Source organism: Plodia interpunctella, chromosome 11, assembly GCF_027563975.2.
Source record: "Plodia interpunctella isolate USDA-ARS_2022_Savannah chromosome 11, ilPloInte3.2, whole genome shotgun sequence".
NCBI classification, from domain to species: Eukaryota; Metazoa; Arthropoda; class Insecta; order Lepidoptera; family Pyralidae; genus Plodia; species Plodia interpunctella.
Window position 1 is genome coordinate 3,414,015 of NC_071304.1, and position 20,994 is coordinate 3,435,008.

A 20,994-nucleotide genomic window follows, 5' to 3' on the forward strand; every position below is an offset into this window, starting at 1 on the left:
AAATAGCCTTTTTATAATGTTATCATTTTTGTCATTGAGCTTTATTTATTTAGCTTTATTTTCTTTAAAATAGGCAATGAGAACAGACCTATTGCACACATGCGCAACTATCACAGTATCGTAAACAATGGTATAGTTTACATGTGTGTGTAGCTTGCTCGTTCGTTTGGTTGACAATCGCGATGTGATGTATTCTATCATCGCATGCTGAGTTATATTTTCAATAAAATCTTTTAATTTTTATATCAGTTACTCAATTATTTTCTAAATGTTTTCTTTCGTTGTGACCGCCTTTCTCTGTTTTGATTTCTAAATATGTGTAATTTGCCGCCGAAGTTCCATTCAGTGTGTCGCCTTTGTTTATCATTCTGTGGCGATAATTGCAGTGATGTTAAACTTCCAATTTTTGACCGTGATAAGGATAAATCTCAACTTTCCGATATGATTAGGACATATTTGTCAATAATGGTAATAATTTTTGACTATTTGTCATTTCACTCAACAGTAAGATGCCGTTTTCTCGTGTGAAAGTTGAGCGTAAGCGTACGAGATTGTGGATGCTGATAAGCGCCATTAACTTTCTCGCGGGTGTTGGATATTTTCGCATTGTGATATCATATTACGGCCCACGCGTAGAGTGCTCGGGCGTATGACTAATGTCGTTCGGGGAAGTGATAGACGGGTGTGAGAGGCGAGCGCGCTGTATCAGAGGCCGCCGCGTCGCTGATAACAAAGGAGCGCACGGAGATCTCGCCCCGCCTCTCCTCTCCTGCCACTCTCGCGCTCCTTGCGCGCGCCCTCGCAGCCTTCCGTCGCCGTCACTCCTTCCTGCACCTAAACTATTCATACCTTCCTCCCTCCACTCTCCATGTTCAGATTATATACCTATTTTAAGAATTCGATATTTTCTATATTTAGATGTTTATTTAAGGGAATCATTCTGCAGGGAGAGTTATACTCCCCTTTTTAAATATCCTTATTTCACACAAGTTAAGGACATTATCAATGTTTTGTTTGCTATCAGATATACCAGTGATGACTCATCATCTATGATTATGCTTGTGAAAGGTCACTGGCCACATCATCTCTGTTAATGATGCTGTGGTGTAACTATAGTTGCTAATATTTAGTTATCTTTTAGGTTTACCCGGGTGACCTACTGCCACAGGTGGTATGCGGGAGTTGTGCACACAAGTTGGACGAGTTCCACACATTCAGAGAACTAACACACAAATCTGAAAGACTGTTGGAACAGTTTCTTCAATATGCAAATTCTCTGACAGGTTCTAAAGAGGTAAGTTGTTAAAAATAAAAGTATATATGTTTGAGTACACTTTTATATTTCCAGACAATGTATAACTCAAATCTTATTTATGTACAGATTTTAAAGACTACTTATAATACTTGTTTGCAATACTGCAGTTCCTAAAATTGCCTTTCAAAATAATACATTTAGGCATTGATGGCATCTTCTTTCAAGTTAACATACCGGATAGACTGATTTTTAATTCTCTTGACATAAACAGTTTTGATGCCTTTCACTAACATACCTAGCATCATCCCGATTAATGCAATGAATGCCACCCCAAGAATGCTCCATATGACATGTCTTGGGCTCAAGTTGCCGAGGCTGAATCCTCTATTTGATGTGAATGTTTTATCAAAAGCAGGGCAGAAGGAAACTGTTATGTTTGTTATAAGGGATCCAGCCAGTTTCATTGGAGCTGCACAGCTGAAAGCAGATATATCAGTCTCTTAACTATATAATGAAGGTTGATTGGAACAATTTTATCACAAAGTTCAATATAAGGTTTTTCTAGATTATGAAATTGTACCATGAGTTATGTGAATAATATTTATATTAAAGAAGTGTTTGTGTGAGATCTTCAGATCTATTCAACTGTTTTCCAAAATTCATTTACCAGGAGAAAGCATTAATCCTGAGTGACATAGGGTTGATATGCCAATATGACCTAGTGATTCAGATATCTAATTATAAATTTTAATAAGATTGTCTTTGTAATTATCCCTAAAGCATGGAGACATTATTTCAACAACATTTTCAAAAGTTTAGAGAAATGTTTTGACGTAAAATGTTTAGATTAAAGATTACCATTAATCCAAACATTTTATGTCAAAAAACTTAAAAAAAAAGATACATATAAAAATTGTACTTACTATGGAATTTCACTTGGTTTGAATTTGGAACCTGCCCCCTGTGTTGTGATTATGTTGGCCAGGTCACAGTTGCACAGCCAGTTGTTGCCAGTCATTCCTAGAATCTCCAACTTGTTCCATGGCATTAGATCTGGGGAAAGTTCACTCAGGTTGTTGTCATCTAGATAAATCTGAAAAGAAATGTTCACTTTTATATAAAATTATTATTTCTCAATTTTTTTCTAGCAATATTTGAATAGCAGTAGTATAAAATTAATTTTGAATAATTATTGTTACAAATGCAATTTATTAATTGGAATAATATATTATGAAGCAAGATGGCTGCTGAGAGAGAGAATACATTGGTAGTCTATCAAATACATTTCAGGTGCAGCCTTGAACTCTAGATAAGGCAAAGTCTGATGTCAATTAAAAGTAGTATGGAAATTAACAAAAGTACTGTGATTCTCTCTCTCTCTCTCTCTTCTTCAGTCGTTAAGCGTCGGAACCAATGGTCTGTTTTCCTACTTCTCCACTTAGCACGGTCTTCGGCATCCTTACTAGTAAAATACTATTAGCACACATGTATTATTTGATGAAATCGGAAGGAAATCTGGTACATCTAACATAAATGAAATAAATAGGCCATTTCACATTTGATCTAGTTACGGGATAAATATTGCAATCAGTATTTGATTGATATCAAGCACGCCCAGCAATGATTAATCAGTTGACCCCGTTTGTGATTGTCAAGTAAGCAGTCCAAATGTGGGCCAAATCGTATGGCATGCGTTTGTGATGCCCGGTGATAATCCGCTTGCAACGCAATATTATAATATTTTGTTAACTCGTGTAAAGGACGCGACAATGATATGTTCTACAAACACTGCAATGTATTTGCATTGTTATCATTTTGCTACCGAGAAATTACCTTTAGTTAGCGCACTGATAAAATGCATACGCACAACCTTATCAGTTAATCCCGAATTCCAAAGAACGTTGCGGCGCTGCGTCAAAAAAATTGCCATTGCTTGCCTTGATTGTATGGCTCCTACACATTATGGTGAACTCATACAGGTGCCAAAGCAAAAGAACGTACATTGCGTAAATTGTATGTGAGTTTTACCGTAAGAAAAAGCCATCAATGGACGTCGAAGCCGCCTCTCTTCGGCGAACTGTTCATAGATAGTGTGTAGCCGGCATTACACTCAGCTCATAATTATTTTCAAATTCGCTCGGTTATTACAGATGCCACATAGATGTCCGTTCAAGCTGAATAGACATGTATTTACTTGAAAGCGCTATTTGTCGGGAACGCATATTTTTCCTCACAAATATTGTCGGAAACGACACAATTAAGTTTGCTTAAACATCGATTAAATAATAAATTTTGTACCAACAATTTGGTATATTATAGTCTACAACAGTAATAACATAATAAAGTATTTATATAAGTTTATGACTACTTTATTGCTCAAGTGGTAGATGAGCATTCACAGCACACACATTAGATCATCCATGATACAATCAGCGGCAGAGCTCTGTTAGTGTGAATTCGTGTTGCTGTTGTGATTACGCGTAGCGAAATATAATGTTTGTTATCAGATAACTGGAAAACATCATACATAAATTGTAATTGTGCGCGTCAATTAAAATTAACACGCCTCCATAATTAGGAAGCTGGTGATTCGAAGTTAATTTGGTATTGAGAATTTATAGTTAGTCTGTCATCAGCATCTTTGAGTCCATTACAAACACGAATACTACAAAATGCAAAACTGATGTAAAAATAGGCCAGTCTCATGTAATCCAAAAAAGTTGTGATATCATAGGTCGTCGCAGACGATCGCAAATAAATTTATATTTATAATCTATTTTCGGTAAAATTTCGATACAATGAAACAAAACGCATTTCCGACCGCGGTAGCCTATGTTTGATTGACCTCGGGTCTTAAACTACATGTATTTCAAATTTCATCAAAAACGGCCAGGCGGTTTAGCCGTGAAAGCGTGTAAGACAGGCAGTCTTTCAAATTAATGATATTGGTATCTAAATATGATTGTCTGCTTTCATAAGGTAGCTATTCAAAACTACATTAGAATAGCCAATGAACTAGTAACCTAATAAATTCTTCAGAATGTCCTTTTCGACCTGATGTATGATGACCTGATACATCTTGTATGAATATCGCAACTTTGCAAAAAGTTCACCGACCTCTTTCAAAGTCCACTTGTCCTTCAGCCCCCTGAAGGCGTTATGGCTGATGTATCGCAAGTTCTCGTTGTGACAAAGATGCAGTATTCTCAGGTTCCTCAGAGGAGAGAACGTGCTCCGCGTCACCTCTTCCAAGTAGTCGTTTTCGGCGACTTCCAGTTCTATTAAGTTGTTCAAACCTGTAATAGAGATATCGTTTAACGGACTGATAACGGACATATTTGCGTACAGCGGTCATGTCGGCGTACCTATGTATACTTAGAGGTATCATTGTCATTAATTTAACAGGTAAAAAAGAATGCTATTTTAATCAATTTAATAAAATTAATAAAAAATAGAAATATAATTATTATAAGATCAGAGTATATAGTTTTTCCCATTGGGAGGAGAGGGAATCGCAAATTGATTTCAGTTGTCGGTAAAGATTTTGAATAAGAAATAGATAACAAAATGTATTAACGTGACTGACGTCAATATTAAAGTCCCATTTAGGTCATGGATGTTTACAGACTCTTGAGACGTCTTAATTGCTAATTTCGTAATACACGTAATCTCATTCTAAAACTAGAATGATGCGCTTGTAAAACGTAAGCGTAAAACGTATCCAAAGGCAGACCAAGTTAGTTGACCATCGAGTAATATAGAAGGTTCTGTATTCGGTTGCCTTTCACAAAAATAAATCAACACAGATTGTACAAGTTGCCTATATGTCGCATCACAACCATAAGATTAATTATGACTATGCATTCAAACATGTGAAATAGTGGATTTTGAAATATACTTTTTACGTAGATGTACCTATACGCAACAGATATAAGAAACAATTTTAATATCTGTGGTATTCATTATACATACAGGTACAAGAACGTCAATGATATAATGAGTGCATTAACATATGTTATCTTTTTTTGTAAAAACTTGATCTAATATATTGTACATTTTTTATCAGCTCTTTATAAACGTTCCGTCATTAGGTTTTTGCCGATGATTTCGTTGCGTATGTACATATCAGAGACATTCACATGTAAAGTAGGAATTTAGATCGACTTAACATTCTACGTGAACGTGATAGGACGCAGTTACGTCAATCATTAAAATACCAATAGATTTCTCAATGAAAGTTGCCTACAGTATTATCATGATAGTTCTATATTATGTATACGATTCTAGATTCTTCTTTTACGAATTCATTTCTGAAATAATGTCACGACAGGCACTCCCAGTTGCTTCCTATGCTTAGCCCTCAGCCTAGAGTGCGTTTCTCGTCTCCACTTTGCACGGTCTTCGGTATCTTTAATTGTATTAATTGTAATATCATTGACACGGATGATGATTGAAGCGGTGGTGGTGTAATGGTTAAGACGCCCGCCTGTGGAGCGAAAGGTCTCCGGTTCGTATCCTACTCGTGCCATATGAGTTTGTATACTAATCTGACTCTTATATACCTAGTAGTTTTTATAGACCAAAACTTGCTTCCGGTAAAGGAAAACATTGTGAGGACACCTGCACACTGGTGGACAGTTTAGTTCACTAGTGTGTATGCGACTACCTGCCACTAGATGGCGGTAAGTAGTCGTAAAAAGCCATGTCAGATGCCTTTAGGCGACTTGAATAAAATCTGACACCAGTGTTAGCAATAACACACTCGATATGATGATGATGATTGATACGGATATCTCTTTTGTCAGCACTGCGTTTGCTCTTTTTGGCTTTAAAAGGTACAAACGGCATAGCCAGACATTTATGATTTAGTATAAAATTTACCTATAAAGCTGTCATCATCGAGTTTCACTATAGGATTCTTGTTGAAAGTCAGGTATTTTAGTGTACTCCCCACCAGACTCAAGCTTTCAGGCACTGTGGTGAATCTGTTGTCAGATAGGTCAATGTGCTGCAGATTGAGCAAGCCTCTGAACGCATCTAGCGGTATAGTGTCGATGTCAGTCTTTGATAAGTCGAGGACCTGAAATCAGAATTTATGTTACCAAAAGGGAAGCCTAAATTTGAGGTTTTGTTATGGATGAAGATAAATCATGGTTAAACCCTTATTCGTTAACCCCTATAGGTGAACCCACACTCTGATCGTTCGCTCTCGGATACATAATACATAACATAGATTGTTTATTAGGAAATTGAGGTTCTCACGTCTATTTAGAAAGGTTTTTGATCTCGCCATCGAGCCGTACTTTTATGCGTGTTCATTAATCATTTTCAAGATCAAACAGTTGATCACCCTTGCTATACATATAGAGGATGGTGAAATTCAGCAATATTACCTCCAAATTGACGGCGCTTGACAAAGCCAGGACGGTGACGTGGTCGAGTAGCTCTATAGGGTTGTTGTTTAGATACAGTCGCGTCAGGTTTGGGGTGTACTGGAACAGGTATCTGTCCAAAGAGTGTATCTGATTGAAGCCCAAGTTGAGGGTCTCTAGGGCAATGCTGTCGTACACGTCATTTTTGTAAGGCCCGTGGAAGATTTCACTCCTCAACACTTCGCCTGGAATTGGATAGGCATTATAATATTATAATCGCAGCGCTAGGACGCTGTGACTCAGTGCATTCTCAATAAATATTAACGTGAGAGATAATTTTATCGCGATGCACTGCCATCAACACTACAAATGTATCTGCTATCTTTATAACAGCTTTCAAAGAAAATATTTTCAGTATAATTTTCTTTGTTAGCATTTTTATAGCTTGTTCATACATTCACTTGTACATTAATATGTAAATTTACTTTAACTATATCACTGGTTTTTATCTCGCGAAGATATAAATAAACCGTATGATCATTTCGTCAAAACTTGTTTCTAATCTTAATTTATTAATAAAATGGTATATATCTTTCGTCTGTTTCAAAGGTCCTAATATGTCCGTAAGTATAGCTCTCATCTAATAATTTACTGAACAAACTTTATCAGTTTGCACTTTGCACATACATTATTTATGTATTGACACTGGAAAAATAAATTTTATCATTCTACTGACGAACTGCAAACTAGTTTTAATCTTCGATGACTAACCATTACGCTGTCAAAAACCCGAATGTCGAAATAAAGTGTCTTGTTTATTCGAATCATAGGCACGGTATGTGTAGATTTATGTGGAATATATTCGGTTTGCAATGACGATGACTAAACAAGAGTTGTTTGTTGGAAAATAACGGACGAGAAAGTGGTGCTAAACATCTTCTGCTGATAGCAGCCTCGCGTTTATGACTCGCGTAAACTATTGAGGGGACAGAAAGAAACTGCATAGAAAGTACGAAGATTACACCCATCACATGACACGACCCCTTCACGAACACACAAAGTAGTCAATACAATTCAACTTTATTTCAGTAAATAATTGGTGTCGTTGTATTGGACATCACAAATTTTGCCGAGTCGACACGCTAAGAAGCAGTAAACAATAGTCTGAATCGATATTATGCCATTAGAAAACTACTGCTGACCCACACGAAGATGAGAGAGATTAACAGTGCTTCTGTACGTTCTGTAGTTTGTATTGCTGACCCAGCGCGTCGCGGAAATGACTAAGACGCTTTTCATATAGAGCAAGTCGTGACGATTCAGAAAACGACGGATAAAGATTTTTTTAGATCCCTAATCTAATTATAATGGCTGTTAGTCCTCTATTTGATATTTTAAGCTTCAATTTTATCGATGCCTAAAGATGCTATTAAGTCATTCTCTCAAGTTTCAAGTTACACGTGTTTAAAAATGGATGAAACCGTCGAGGCATACATAGCTGTTTGTCAAATGTTTTAAGAGACTGATGTGAATATACATATTTCGCACATCTCACGATAAGATAAAGTTGTGAACCAACTGTCGATTTTAGGAAAATAAAATCGTGCTAATAGTCACTGTCTCTTGTTTGATTCTTATTCCAAAAGGAATCTATTATCAAAATTAAATCTATTATAAAAAAAATAGTAGAACGTTTCTTAAATTTGATATCAAGTTCGACGAATTCTTAATATTGTCTCCAAATTTGTGTTATCTGTAACTTTCATTTTATTACGAGGTGAGGTCGACTGACTTCGTGTGATTCATTCCACCTAATGACCATCTTGGCGTTGCTCATGGAAAGGTTTGCCATTGTTTTCCCCATTATTAGATTGTAATATTTCATCTCAGTTTGCTTATTAAACTGTGTAAACACTTTCGTCCGATAACATACCGACCACAGATACCGACTTAATTAGCTGCTCGTATTTTTTTTTGTCAATGTTTGGAATTCAGATTATCTTGAGATATAAGACAACAGTCGGCTTTTAATTGCTACTGTCTTTATAATCTTGTGCTTACTACTGTTTATTCGTCTCTTTATAAATAAAAAAATTGATAGTAGGATAATGTGGAGTATGTATTTATTAAAACTCTTCGATGCAAAACTATAACTTATTTTCCTTCAGTGTTTACTAACTTATGTAGGTATACCCTTTATCGTTAAGCTATCAATAGGAAACCACTATACTGCTATCCAAAAATTTTATTTATAGCTAGATTTATAGAAAATCGTAACGATAACATATCGTTGTTAGTTTAGCTGATATTTCCACCATTGACAATGTCAAGAAAATAAAAAATGCAAACGTTATCACTATAAAAAGACAGCGCTCTTGTGGAGATTGCGGGAGCAACGCGTGGGGTTTATACGGATAAAACGAGTCGCAGATAAGAGATAACGGCTCGACAGGCTTCTAGATCGACACTAAACAATGTGCTATTTGTGAATAAATTCTTGGAGGCCAATCAGGCACAACAGGTACTCAATCTATAAAATTATGTTTGAAACACACTTCATTTTGGTAACAAAATGTAAGATTAAGACAAAGTAATTTTATTTTACAATCTTATTATGGATAAATTTTACTTTATGTTGCCATTTGCTCAGCCAAAGAAAATCATCATTTACCTAACTTTTTTATCAATTATACTGATAAATGTATGCAATGTCGCTGCTGCTGCCCTATGCAAAGACTTCCTTACCAGTGATGAGGTTGTTGCTCAGGTCGAGGTAAAGCATGCGAGGCACGTTGCTGAAGGCGTCTTCGTCAATGTTGTCGATCGCGTTGGACTTGAAGCTGATGGCAACATGGCTGCCGGGCACGCTGCCCAGCTCAGTCACAAAACTGATGCTGTTATTGAAGAACGTTATCACCACATCGTGCACTGCGGACAATATACATTAGAACATTTATTTCTCATCACGATAGTATTCATTGTAATGATCTTACTGTGTATTCGGCGTATTCGATACGAGATGGAATGGAAATTTGTCTGTTTTGTTGTTATTTATCAAATACACATTTGATAAATAACAACAAAACGATAGATATCTGTTGCAAGATATTCGTTAAATTACTTAATTATAGGAATGATGTAAATGTAACCTCGTCGAGTGTACAAACAAATAAATGTATAGTTACCATCTCCATTATTTTATTAACACAATGAGATATGTAAAGTATTATAAATATGAACAGAGAAATAAAATAGCATTAATTGTTAAGGTCACATAACATTTTACTTGATTGACATCTCCCATTTTGCCTTCCGATATGATATATATTGACGCTAGAGGAAGATAAACTGCTATCGCGGAATCTATTGATAAATTAAATACATAGTATTTTTGAAAAAAAAAGTATTTACAAAATTATTTTGTTGATATGTCTTTCACTCTGGTCTGAGAGCAAAAGAAAAACAGAGAGTGACAGTTGCTTTTACAACCGCGCAAATTGTAAAGTCAATTAAGCGCTATAAACTTGAGATATTTCTCAAAGCCATAGGCCAGCAACCTGTCATTATTTGATCTCAATCCCACGTACATATCCCCATCATACAGCTAAACACTAAACCTTCGAATTTTGCCTCTGTCTACCCCGTAAGAGATAAAGACGTGATGTGAATGAAGTGTGTAGTACTGTACTTTTATGTGGCAACCAACTATCATAGTAATCACCAAATGTATTGTCATATATGCATAACAAATTTAATGTCTAAAAAAATTACTTACGACGATAACACGTAACAAGAATTTGAAAATTCGGTTACTTTATTTGTACGTAGATGACATATCACAGGATATACATGATAACGTCAACAACAAAACGTGATTAGGAATCAATGTTTTTTAATTATTAATTCAATATTTAGCTCACGACTATACATGTAACACGACAGAGCCGTCCTTTATTTACTCAATTTACTCAGCCGTTACCTATATTTTAAAAGACTCGCGTTTTTTCACAAAGTACAATATATTGGAAACACCTTATCTTTATTATTTTCTTGTTTTTTTTTCCGAGGAAGTGATAATTTTTTCAGACTGATACTCTAGTAGATATCTCATGGGCGGCTATAAATGTACGTATTTTTTTCTGTAATTCTTTTCAATTTAAGTTAAGAAAGATATTTATTTTTAAAATTTATAAACATATCTATTATTCGGTATATATTGTATAAAGTGTAGTTTTCACTCCTACAATATCATTCTCACGTTGTTATCCAGATGAACTAGTAGACAATGCTTGGCGTTTAACCTCTTGTATCGTCTGTAAAGGTGTGCAATATACATACTCGTATATCAAATAAATACTTTAAAAATTATAAAAACCTGCGTTGAGACCTTTGACTGAAGTATTTGTATTGTTATCGTCATGTTTGTGATAGTGTAGATAAGTAATGATGTTATGACGTATGTTACCTTGCTCTATGTTGTTGATCTGCTCCGGCCAGGTAGGGATCGAGTCGATGTCCCTTCTGGAACAGTTGACAGTCAGGGTGTCTTCTCTCTGTGTAATGTCACACGCGGGACCGCCTTTTACTTCCACCGCTTGGCCGTAGCTCGCCGAAATTAGGACGCTTAAAATCACTAACACCTACAACAAAGAAACACCATTACGCACAAGTTTACGTACTTAACATAATAACTAAACCACACAAACCACAGCACCCGTCCTCTGAATATGGTACTCACTCCGCGTATTCGTTTGAAGTACATTTTTTCTTAAAGTAAGACAGTACACTGGAGTTACACCTCAGATCTGACTATGTCTTATCTTATCAGTGAGCTAGTGATATCACATAAAATGACAGCGTGCGCCTCATTGGCTCTTGTTTATTTGTGTTATCGTACAAGTAATATAGAGCGGCACTTCATATTCAAACAATATTTTATTTTTGTTTTTAGGAGAACTTGAGCATAACGGCGGCAAAACTAGAAGAAATAATTAAGCCACTGACAGACAGCGATTACGACCACGAGTCAAAGATAAAATATGCAGAAATCGGCTCTCCAGACTCCACTGAAGAAATGAAGAACGCTGAGAGCAGGCAGGCGGCGGTGGCACTGCTCTCGATCAAGCATTACGACCCTACTAAGTATGTGGTCAAACAGGAGGAGGAACCTCACATAATGTTCAACAGCGTGCCGAGTTTGCCGCCCTCGGAGCGTGCGAGAGAGGTGATGCACTGCAATGCCGTCATCGATATTATAAGCAAGGCTGTGGCGGTCGCACAGCGAGAGAACGAGGAATCTCAGAAGTACCCTTCTAACTACACGAGCGTGATAGATAGGACGCAGTCGGGCGCGGCGCAGGCGTACCCGCACGAGTACGATGAGCAGTACGCGTATACCGCACCGCGCGCCAGCCCGCCCAGCCCAGACGACCATGACAACAAAGAAATGGATCTCTCGCTGTACGGGCCTATAAAAAATGAACCTGCCGAACCAACCGATACCGCTGAACAGGACAAAAACGCGTACTTCCATAGAAATGTAGCTCAAAACCAACCGGGATATGCTGAGGAATACAAGCAACAAACTTACACACATTCGTCGAATAGAACTAAAACGTCTAAAGACAACTCTTCAGTGTACGATGACTGCAGTCGGAGTAGTAGCGGGTCGGACCCTGACAGACTACAAATGGATATCTCACAAATGTCACAGGTTTGTAACATGACATTTTTTCATGTAATTTTCTCGATGATTTATCTAGACCTTAATAAAAATATTTGAAAAATATGGAAATGAATGTTGCAGGATGACCCAGAGGAGACTCAGTCGGCCCGATCAGCGCAGTCGTCGCCCCAACCGCCGCAGGATGGCGAGAACGACAAGGAGTCCCTCTGGCAGGCACTCCACCGGCAAAACGGTAATTGCGATAATTATCTAAATTATACCATATACCATACCATATCTGACACTCGCTATTCATGGTAATTCGTGCCTTAATTACGGGAATACAATAACTCAAGAAATAATTATCTTGTTTAGCGTCAAAGGTTAATGGGAATTATGGTTACCAATGTATTAAAATAAAACATATATTTTTATCTCTATTCGCTTCCTCCGTGCTTTGAGAGACTAACTTAGGCTATTGGCCTCGAGGCCAGCTGTGTATGTGCACTTATGTACGACATTCGGCTAGCGTGATGGGTCATCACATGGGCCATCCTCTTTATCTATACTATAAAGATGACGAAACAAGAATATGGATCTAATTCGAATAATAAAGATACATTTGTTGTCATAAAAATGCCTACAAATATTTACGAGTATGGTGTTAAAAATATACTTAACACCACATGTTTCACAGGCTACATGTTTGAAGGATATTTCACCCCTGTATCTAAAACATTTTTACAACAACATTTTTAAACAAATGACAATATGTTTTATGTCGTAACTAGACAAAAGATGAGACTTGAGGTCAAGTTCACTCTCACAGATAGCATAGTTATACAATATATAATAATAGACTAACAAACATATCGATGACTTGACTCATTCATGTATATGTTTTGACAGGTCGTGGTGGCGAGGCTACACAACTGTTGCGGCGGCTAATCAACAGCAAGCATCTCGGCATGACTGTGTCCCCCCTCCGCAACACCACATCCCCCCTTTCCCCCGCTATGCAGCAACCAATCAACGGCACTGTTTCACCGGTATGTAAAATTTTCATTACTTTTTGCAGAAAGTGATGCGAGTCATTTAACTAACTTAATTTATTTAATTAGCTTTAATAATCACAGAATGTGACAGCAATAATTGCTGTTTCTGATTATTTAATGAATAGATTGGGGTAATTTGTCTCGACTCAAGTAGTAACGTCTCATTAAAAATGTTTGCTTTAGTAGAGAATTAAAATTACGGATTGTTCAGAATCTGGCAAAAAGTTTTAAAAATAAGTTTCAAAATTAAATAAATTGGTAAATATTAATTACTCACGTGTTTCGTTTCTTCACAATGTATATATAAATCCATAGCAATATTAGTAACCTTATAGTATATGCGTGCAAATGTAAACTAATGCAACTACTATGAATACTTATTCCACTCTCCACAATGGTCCCCACATAACTGAGTAGTGTAGCACCGAAGTCGCAATATCGCACGTAAGGCTGCATAAATTAGGTTGTTTATCGTGCGCTGACATTGTTATGTTAATATAATGAGGTAAACAATATTTTCCTTGAGTTTTTTCCTTGAGGTCATGAGTTTCCGTGGATATGATAAAATTATTAAACTGATTTGGAGGTGATCTGTTGAGGATGCAGTTGACTAGATAATCGTGTCACGTTTTATAATGTAATTTTAACCATGTTTTAGCTAAAGTATGTTTTGTCTCGTTCTGTCCATACCAAAGTGCAATAGTGACAAAATATTTCAGTTTAGCTTAAAGTATGCTTTAACTGTTTTTGTGAATAACGAGGCCAGAAATAACGCTAAAATACTAAAACGTAACAAATTCCTCCCTTGACGGCTATGAAGTCATTTCAAATGTTTGCAGAATCTGGGCTGGGTTGAAGTATGAGACTACTTTTAACGGTCAATTGACATCAGTACCTGTGAGATAAAAAGATCATAAATTTACATTTCTAAGTTGCTATTAATATTACCATGTACTCACATTATATGTATGTATTGTACTGTTAAAATCTTTGAACTTTTCCTATGTTCCTACTAAATTGTGTCCACATGACAAAGTATCTATTGTTTACTCCAACATAAGAGTAATTGGGAAAATCCGTCAGAAAGTTTTTCTTACACTTATTTATTGTATACTTGAAAGGGAAATAACCTGTATTTAATTAGTTAAAATATTGACGCATTACGTTTACATCCAATAAATGACACATATTATAAATGCGAAAGTTTGTTAAGATATATGTGTGTATGTTTGTTACACTTTCTCGCCAAATCTTATCGACGGATTGTTACGAAATTTGGTACATGGGTAAAATATAACCTAGAATAACATTGGGTACTTTTATCCCGAAATTCACAAGGCAGCGAAGCCCCGGGGCGCAGTTAGTTTATTTCCTAAATGTACACACACATATGTCTACTAGAGTATTGCACACTGACATTTGTAATGAAATATTAAAAAAAATATGCAGAACGGCGAATGGCAAGGCTCAGGGCGCGGGGCGTCGATAGCGGGGGGCCCTGCGGGCACGGCGCGGAGGAAACAGAGCTTCCCCGCGCGCGCCACGCCCGCCGCCCCCGCCGCCCCCGCCGACCCCGCCGCCTGGACCGCGCCCGTCGCAGATCCGGTCAGTGACCTCTACGACCGACTATTTCTCTTTCGTCATCGTGTGTTCCCGGCTGCGATGGCCTGATGCCCAGGGATTGCGTAAAAAATAAGCTATAAAATTTAAATTTTAAAATTTTGATTATGAATTTGGGACGGATCTATCCACCCTTGTCACATTTTATATGGGGTCGGCGCATGATTCCTTATCCTTCCACAACTGTCTGTTTCCTTTCATACCTTTATTCACTTTTAAAACTTTAATATCATTTCTACCACTCCAACTTTTCTTACTCTCCATATAATATATGACGTCATTGTCCTTAATCATCAAAAATATAGCCTGCCTGAGACTGGATGGTAAGAAGAAGCAACATCGACATTGATCAACTATAAAGCATATGTTTACATTTGACTGAATGACATCGACAAATAAATAAGTCATACGAAATCACCTGCAACTGTTTCTAACAAGGTAATTTTGTTTTTGCAGCAAGATTCAATGGAAGCATCACCCCCTGGCGGGGTGAGCGGGGCGGGAGGCGCGCGGGGCGGGGCCACGGGAGGGGGGGCGCGGGTAGAGCTGGCGTGCTCCAACTGCGGCACTCATACCACCACAATATGGCGGCGCGACGCTCGAGGGGAGATGGTCTGCAACGCTTGCGGCTTGTACTATAAGCTGCATGGGGTGCCGCGGCCCACTGCGATGCGGCGCGATACTATACACACGAGGCGTCGCCGGCCCAGGCACGACGCTAAGCATAACAGGAACAGTGAGTGTTACATTATTATAGGTGTGTGTTAGGAACTGACTCATGGGCGTAGCAAGGTAATTATGATCACCATCATAGCTTGCGACGTTTATCTAAAATCTATATTCTTTCTTTTAGATAAGATCTAAGAAACTAACAGGGTCGAGGGCTGCGATTTGTGAAATCCAACAATACGGGTTGTGATATCTACCTTATAATAGAGCTTTTCCTATTTCTTACTTAGGCGTCTATTATAAATATGTGGCTATGTTAATTTCTCTTTTATAATTTTACCCAATTTCGTTTATAGAGTCTCGCCGAGGCGGCAGCGGGGCGGGCGGAGGGGCGGGCGGCACGGCGGAGGCGAGCGCAGGCGCGGAGCCCGAGGAGGCCGTGCTGGCGGCGCTGCGCCGGCAGCTGCAGCCGCATCTGCTGGCTGCGCTCCACGCGCACTCCGCGCCGCGCGCGCAGGTACTACTGCGGGGCACGCTGACGAATCAATCATAACGATATTCTCAAAATATATCGTAAAATATAACTTATTTTTCTCAAATTTACTTTTAAGCCAACTATGTGTTATATGTCCATTGATATACATCAAATTCTCATTGTTCCCAGGTGGGCCTGAACGCGGCGGAGTACGACGAGGCGCCGCTGAACCTGGTGGCCAGTCACGTGGCCGCCGAGGAGACACACTGACTGCTTTGTGATACCGCCCCCCGGCCCCTCCCCTCCCTACCCCTCCCCTCCATCCCCACCACACGCCTCACTGCACACTGTATGAATCTCTAAACTCAAGGAACAATGGTAATCTCTGGTCCTTCTTTTGCAAACTGTTTGATTTATGTTTTACATATTTAATTGTTTCAATCTGCTCTGACTTTTACATTTGAACGGGCATACATCGTAAAACATTGTGAAATTATCCTACGTAAGATAAAAGAAAAGCTATAATATCCAGTATCATTGCTATCTCTTGCATATTAATAATATTGTACAAAAAGTTTGATAATTAAAATACCGCCCTTTAGGTGAACTTAGTGCAAAAAGGAAATATTAACATGGCGTTCGAATATAAGGGTTAAAGCAGACTTGGTTACGTACAAAACATTTAGGTATTAATTTTTACCTGTCACTATCTAAAGCCGGTATCATTTTATCTGTAAGGCGTTTGATAGGGCCTAAAGAGATTCAAATTAAACAAATCCAAGTTAAAAATATACTTAAGCCAAACGAAAAGCAATATTATGCCAGTTGTAAGTAAATCTACTTAGAAATAACATAGCCAATGCCTTCCTACGCGTTGTGTAATATTTTGTAATGCATTTTTTGCAGTTCGACTGCTTTACCTAGATAAGTAGGTGGCACGTTGGACTCAGTGTTGCATGGAATTCTCCATACTTTGAGATTTGGGTTAAAATGTGCATTTTATGAAGGCCGTAATACTGCCAATGATTTACAGAAAACACCATCGACACCAAAAACTTTTTAAATAACATTTGAGATTCATTAACATAAGACAGTAGTAACCATTAATCATTAGAATAACGTACAAAAAGTTTTTTGTCACTAACGGACAACACAAAATGATATTTATTCGTCATTGTATTTTTAGTAACGAGGCCAGTGTATAAACATACATTATGTATTTTTAAATACCTATTTCGAATCCAAGTTTTCTCTTACATATATCAATTATTAACATTATGTAGTCACTACATATTTTTATTACCGAGTAAACTCGACCTATGATAATTAATGTAAACTGGGTGATACGATGTTACATGACAGAAAAAGTATTATTTGAAAAACAGGGCATTATTTCCATATTGGGGCGTTGAGAAGCATTGTACGTGGTCATTATCTTAGTGCCTATTTATTATATAGAAGTTGAGATGAGTTGTGATTGTATGGTGGTAGGATCTTACTTGTAGACAACTACGTGTGTTATACGTAGCGCAGTGGGTACAGCTGCCTAATCGTGTGCCTATACAGTACGTAGGACGCCCGCGCGTCGCACTATTGCCAATTCTTTGAGTGAATCTCATAAAGCTATTTTTACACGGGAATATTTGTGCTCAGGTTTTATACTATCTACTATCTATTTCCTAAAAATACAAAGTAAATGGCTTTCACTTTTCGTGACTTGGGCGAAATTTCGGTTTTTAAACTGCAAACAATAGTGGCGTCTTATAGTTTGCAGAAAAGTAGACACGCAAATAATCCCGTGTAAAAGTACCTTTAGCATGGTATGATTTTTTGGGTTTCGTTAAATCCTTGCCTTAAAATGCTCTCTTAATTGATGAAATTATATTTACGGTTACCTATTGCAGGAAGCAAGTATTCATTTAGGTTAAGGTCAGTTAAGATACTGTAAATTTTATTTTATTAGCGGTAACACATAAAGGTTAAATTCGTAAATTATAGTATCTAATTTATTTCCCATTTCGGTCAGTATTTACGATGTAAGTATTTTATTTCTATATAGTATTGTATTTTCTTTAGTTTATTTAGGCTACGAGATGTGGTAAGAAGCAATAATTACAAACAAGTCTACCTTTGAAATAGCAGATACCCAAATAAGCAATAATAAATGTTATGCAGAATATGGTATTTTATGTCCATGTAAAAGTATTTTTATACCACAACTATATCTCAATTTATCCTAGATCTAGTACATTTATAGACTACGAGTACTAATTTTTGGCATTATTAAAATGTAACTTAAGATATGTTGATATTATTTAGGTACAAGTATAATAGAATGAAACCGGGCATTTCGTTAGATAAGCGTTCGATACATACCTGCATCTCGCTTGACGTCGGCATTATTGGACCAACATTAACGATTCACCTCATCATGGTCAGTTACGTTATATTTATAGCGAAAAGCATTTATGTAGTTGGAATCCTGGGCTGTTTTATTATTGCTTCAGTTCGACTTACGTTGTAACTTCACCGTCCCTTTACTTGTCTCTACTTAATTTAGAGTTAGTTCGTTTATACCCGTGGGCCAGTATGCAGCAGTCTATGAGACATTGTGATATGCCGCAGCCGGCGGCGTGTGATTTTATTGCAGCTATCTGTTCAACTATTCTCATGTCTTATCATATTTTAAAGCTTTAAATTTGAGATTATTTATTCATTGAATTTATTATTGGGAACATATTATAATGACGTTGTAGTATTTAACATTCTTTCGCTCCTACACTTCGGAATGACAGTTTGTATTGACAATAAAAATTCATGTTTAGTACGTAAATTTTGCGAAATTTTGCTCTCTATATCTATATTTAGCTCTCTGTATTGTGTAGGGTCGAAACGACGTAGATACTTATTCATTGATTGAAATTTACAATTGAAGTGTTTTATTTTTTATTCTCAAAATTATGATTGGATCTGACAAGCATTAGTTTAGAATGTATTCCATTAGTTTGTGGCCGCATGTCGGCGCTGGAGTTTTGTGTCCACTAATAATGCTGCTTGCAGTAGTGATACAGTATTATTTTATTACTCTACTCTTGTACATTTTTTAGGTTAATGTTTTTATATTTTCTTAGTTTTATCTAGTTAACGTCCGAATTATTGTATATATTCACCGATTGTTTTACAACATTTATGTAATTCTACCTGTATAACAATGGTTCAGTGTTTATAGTGCGAGTTTTCGATTCGAACTCGATAGCTTTTACGTTTACGACACGCTACAACATAAACGCTATCAAGTTCGAAAATTCTGATTAAGAGGCCGAAATGCGGGTTTGCAATCCACTTTTCACTATCAAATCTTTTCTCCGTGAGACATCATTGAGGTATGGTTCATTATATTGTCATCGCGTCACAACACTACACTGTGACTGGGTGACTGCGTGTCACTACGAAAAGATTCGATAGTGAATTGCAACCCCGCACTAAGGCGGCACTGTAAGTTGCGCACGTGGCGATGTCACTACGGCCCTCTCGTAGTTTTGTAGCCAGTAGCTATCACCCTCGATCTTCCAACTTGGTTATTTATTACTATTTAGGTTAATCTATATATGGGTATAATGAGTTGATGAACAATGTATATCGTCATTTATATACTAACAAACCGGTTGTGTTGTGTGTGCTTACGCTCTAACATGCATGTGTTTGTGGTTTCGTTTATTGTCTCTTCTAAACGCTGCGAACGTCGTACCAATTCGTTTTTTATTTATAATTTATGCTGAAATATTGGTTTCTTGTGAACGTTGTCGATATTACATTCTAATGTACCGTCACATGTCGAATATGTACTAAAGACTGACAATGTAACTCTGATAGTCTCCTATTCATACGTAACTCGCGAACACGAAAGTGCGGTGCAGCGTCGCTAAAATATTTAAATCAATTGTGATATGAGTTGAGAATGAGGTGTGTTTCTGAAAAGCAATAAACATTGTGATAAATGGTGATGATCATTGTACGCAAGACTTACTTGCTGTCATAGGATGAATATTGTCAATTATAAAGTCTATTTTCGTTGCGCGACCGTTCTCACAGTATGCTTATATTCTCGTTCTATAGTTTATATTTAAATGCGTAGTATTACACCGAGAACAAAGAAAATTATTGACAAGGGGTTAGTTTGGCCACAAAATATAGCATGGCAGGCGCTGTCCTTGTAATAGCCGGCACTTGATGAGGGACAAAAGATATCAGTGCTGTCCCGTTTCTCCTTGTGTATTTCTAATACGCGTTTCTCTATCTTGTAGGAGCGAAATGCAATATAAGACGATGTCTATAATTTTCTTTGTCAAAGGTTGTTACTGAATCACATAATATTTATGATACATTCGATTAGAGAGTACACGAATGCTGTGTGAAAGTGCGCGTAACGTTCACTTTTCATGTTAAAATAATATCATTTCTGAAAATCCCAACCCAATGTATAGTATTGTAGGCAGGTCTTTTAATTTAAGTATCAGTAATATGTTAATAATAAAGCAATAATTTCAAATATATATACATAGCTTATGGACCATTTGTTAATTGTTGTCGTGAAATTACTTAATTATATGTATTAATGGTAGGTTTCAGCATAAATTATTGGATTGAGATTTATCGTACGAACGCCGGAATACTCATTGTGAAACATTAGATATTGTTGTATAGAAATAATGTGACTTACGCAGGGATGGATACTTAAATTATTAAAATTTTAACTGATATATTGGCTATGTAGTGAGTAGAATATTTTTTTACAAATAAATTATAGCAGCTACTTATATTTTGTTTCATTTATATCTTTTTAATACCAGTTACAGTTATCAGAATCCTCATATTTTTATATC

At 37.0% G+C, this 20,994-nt stretch overlaps 2 protein-coding genes across 3 annotated transcripts; one reads left to right on the plus strand and one right to left on the minus strand.

Annotated features, from left to right (window-relative positions):
- Positions 1-136: 136 nt before the first annotated feature.
- On the plus strand, positions 137-20,928 carry GATAd. Its single transcript, XM_053751303.1, has 9 exons — positions 137-468; positions 1,142-1,294; positions 11,579-12,340; positions 12,434-12,545; positions 13,202-13,341; positions 14,797-14,952; positions 15,424-15,703; positions 15,993-16,153; positions 16,301-20,928. Exons 1-9 carry the CDS (start codon positions 316-318, stop codon positions 16,379-16,381), a joined length of 1,998 nt encoding a protein of 665 aa, XP_053607278.1. The 5' UTR covers positions 137-315; the 3' UTR covers positions 16,382-20,928.
- On the minus strand, positions 1,324-13,764 carry LOC128673459 (toll-like receptor Tollo). Of its 2 annotated transcripts, none has more exons than XM_053751304.1 (8): positions 13,625-13,764; positions 11,093-11,267; positions 9,373-9,555; positions 6,649-6,872; positions 6,137-6,335; positions 4,373-4,551; positions 2,179-2,348; positions 1,324-1,732 (listed from the first exon to the last, which is right to left on the minus strand). In XM_053751304.1, exons 1-8 carry the CDS (start codon positions 13,658-13,660, stop codon positions 1,453-1,455), a joined length of 1,446 nt encoding a protein of 481 aa, XP_053607279.1. In that variant the 5' UTR covers positions 13,661-13,764; the 3' UTR covers positions 1,324-1,452. The 2 variants fall into 2 exon arrangements, with proteins under 2 accessions (XP_053607279.1, XP_053607280.1); XM_053751305.1 differs by lacking the exon at positions 13,625-13,764 and adding an exon at positions 11,366-11,518.
- Positions 20,929-20,994: the final 66 nt, after the last annotated feature.

Bases quoted from the DNA above. Each gene is read 5' to 3' on its own strand.
- GATAd (XM_053751303.1), top strand. From the start codon at position 316: ATGTGTAATTTGCCGCCGAAGTTCCATTCAGTGTGTCGCCTTTGTTTA. The intron at 1,295-11,578 runs GTAAGTTGTTAA...TTTTGTTTTTAG, and splicing joins CTCTGACAGGTTCTAAAGAG to GAGAACTTGAGCATAACGGC. The intron at 13,342-14,796 runs GTATGTAAAATT...AAAAATATGCAG, and splicing joins TCAACGGCACTGTTTCACCG to AACGGCGAATGGCAAGGCTC.
- LOC128673459 (XM_053751304.1), bottom strand. From the start codon at position 13,660: ATGGATTTATATATACATTGTGAAGAAACGAAACAC. The intron at 9,556-11,092 runs GTAACATACGTC...TATTGTCCGCAG, and splicing joins GATCAACAACATAGAGCAAG to TGCACGATGTGGTGATAACG. The intron at 6,336-6,648 runs GTAATATTGCTG...TTCTGATTTCAG, and splicing joins CAAGCGCCGTCAATTTGGAG to GTCCTCGACTTATCAAAGAC.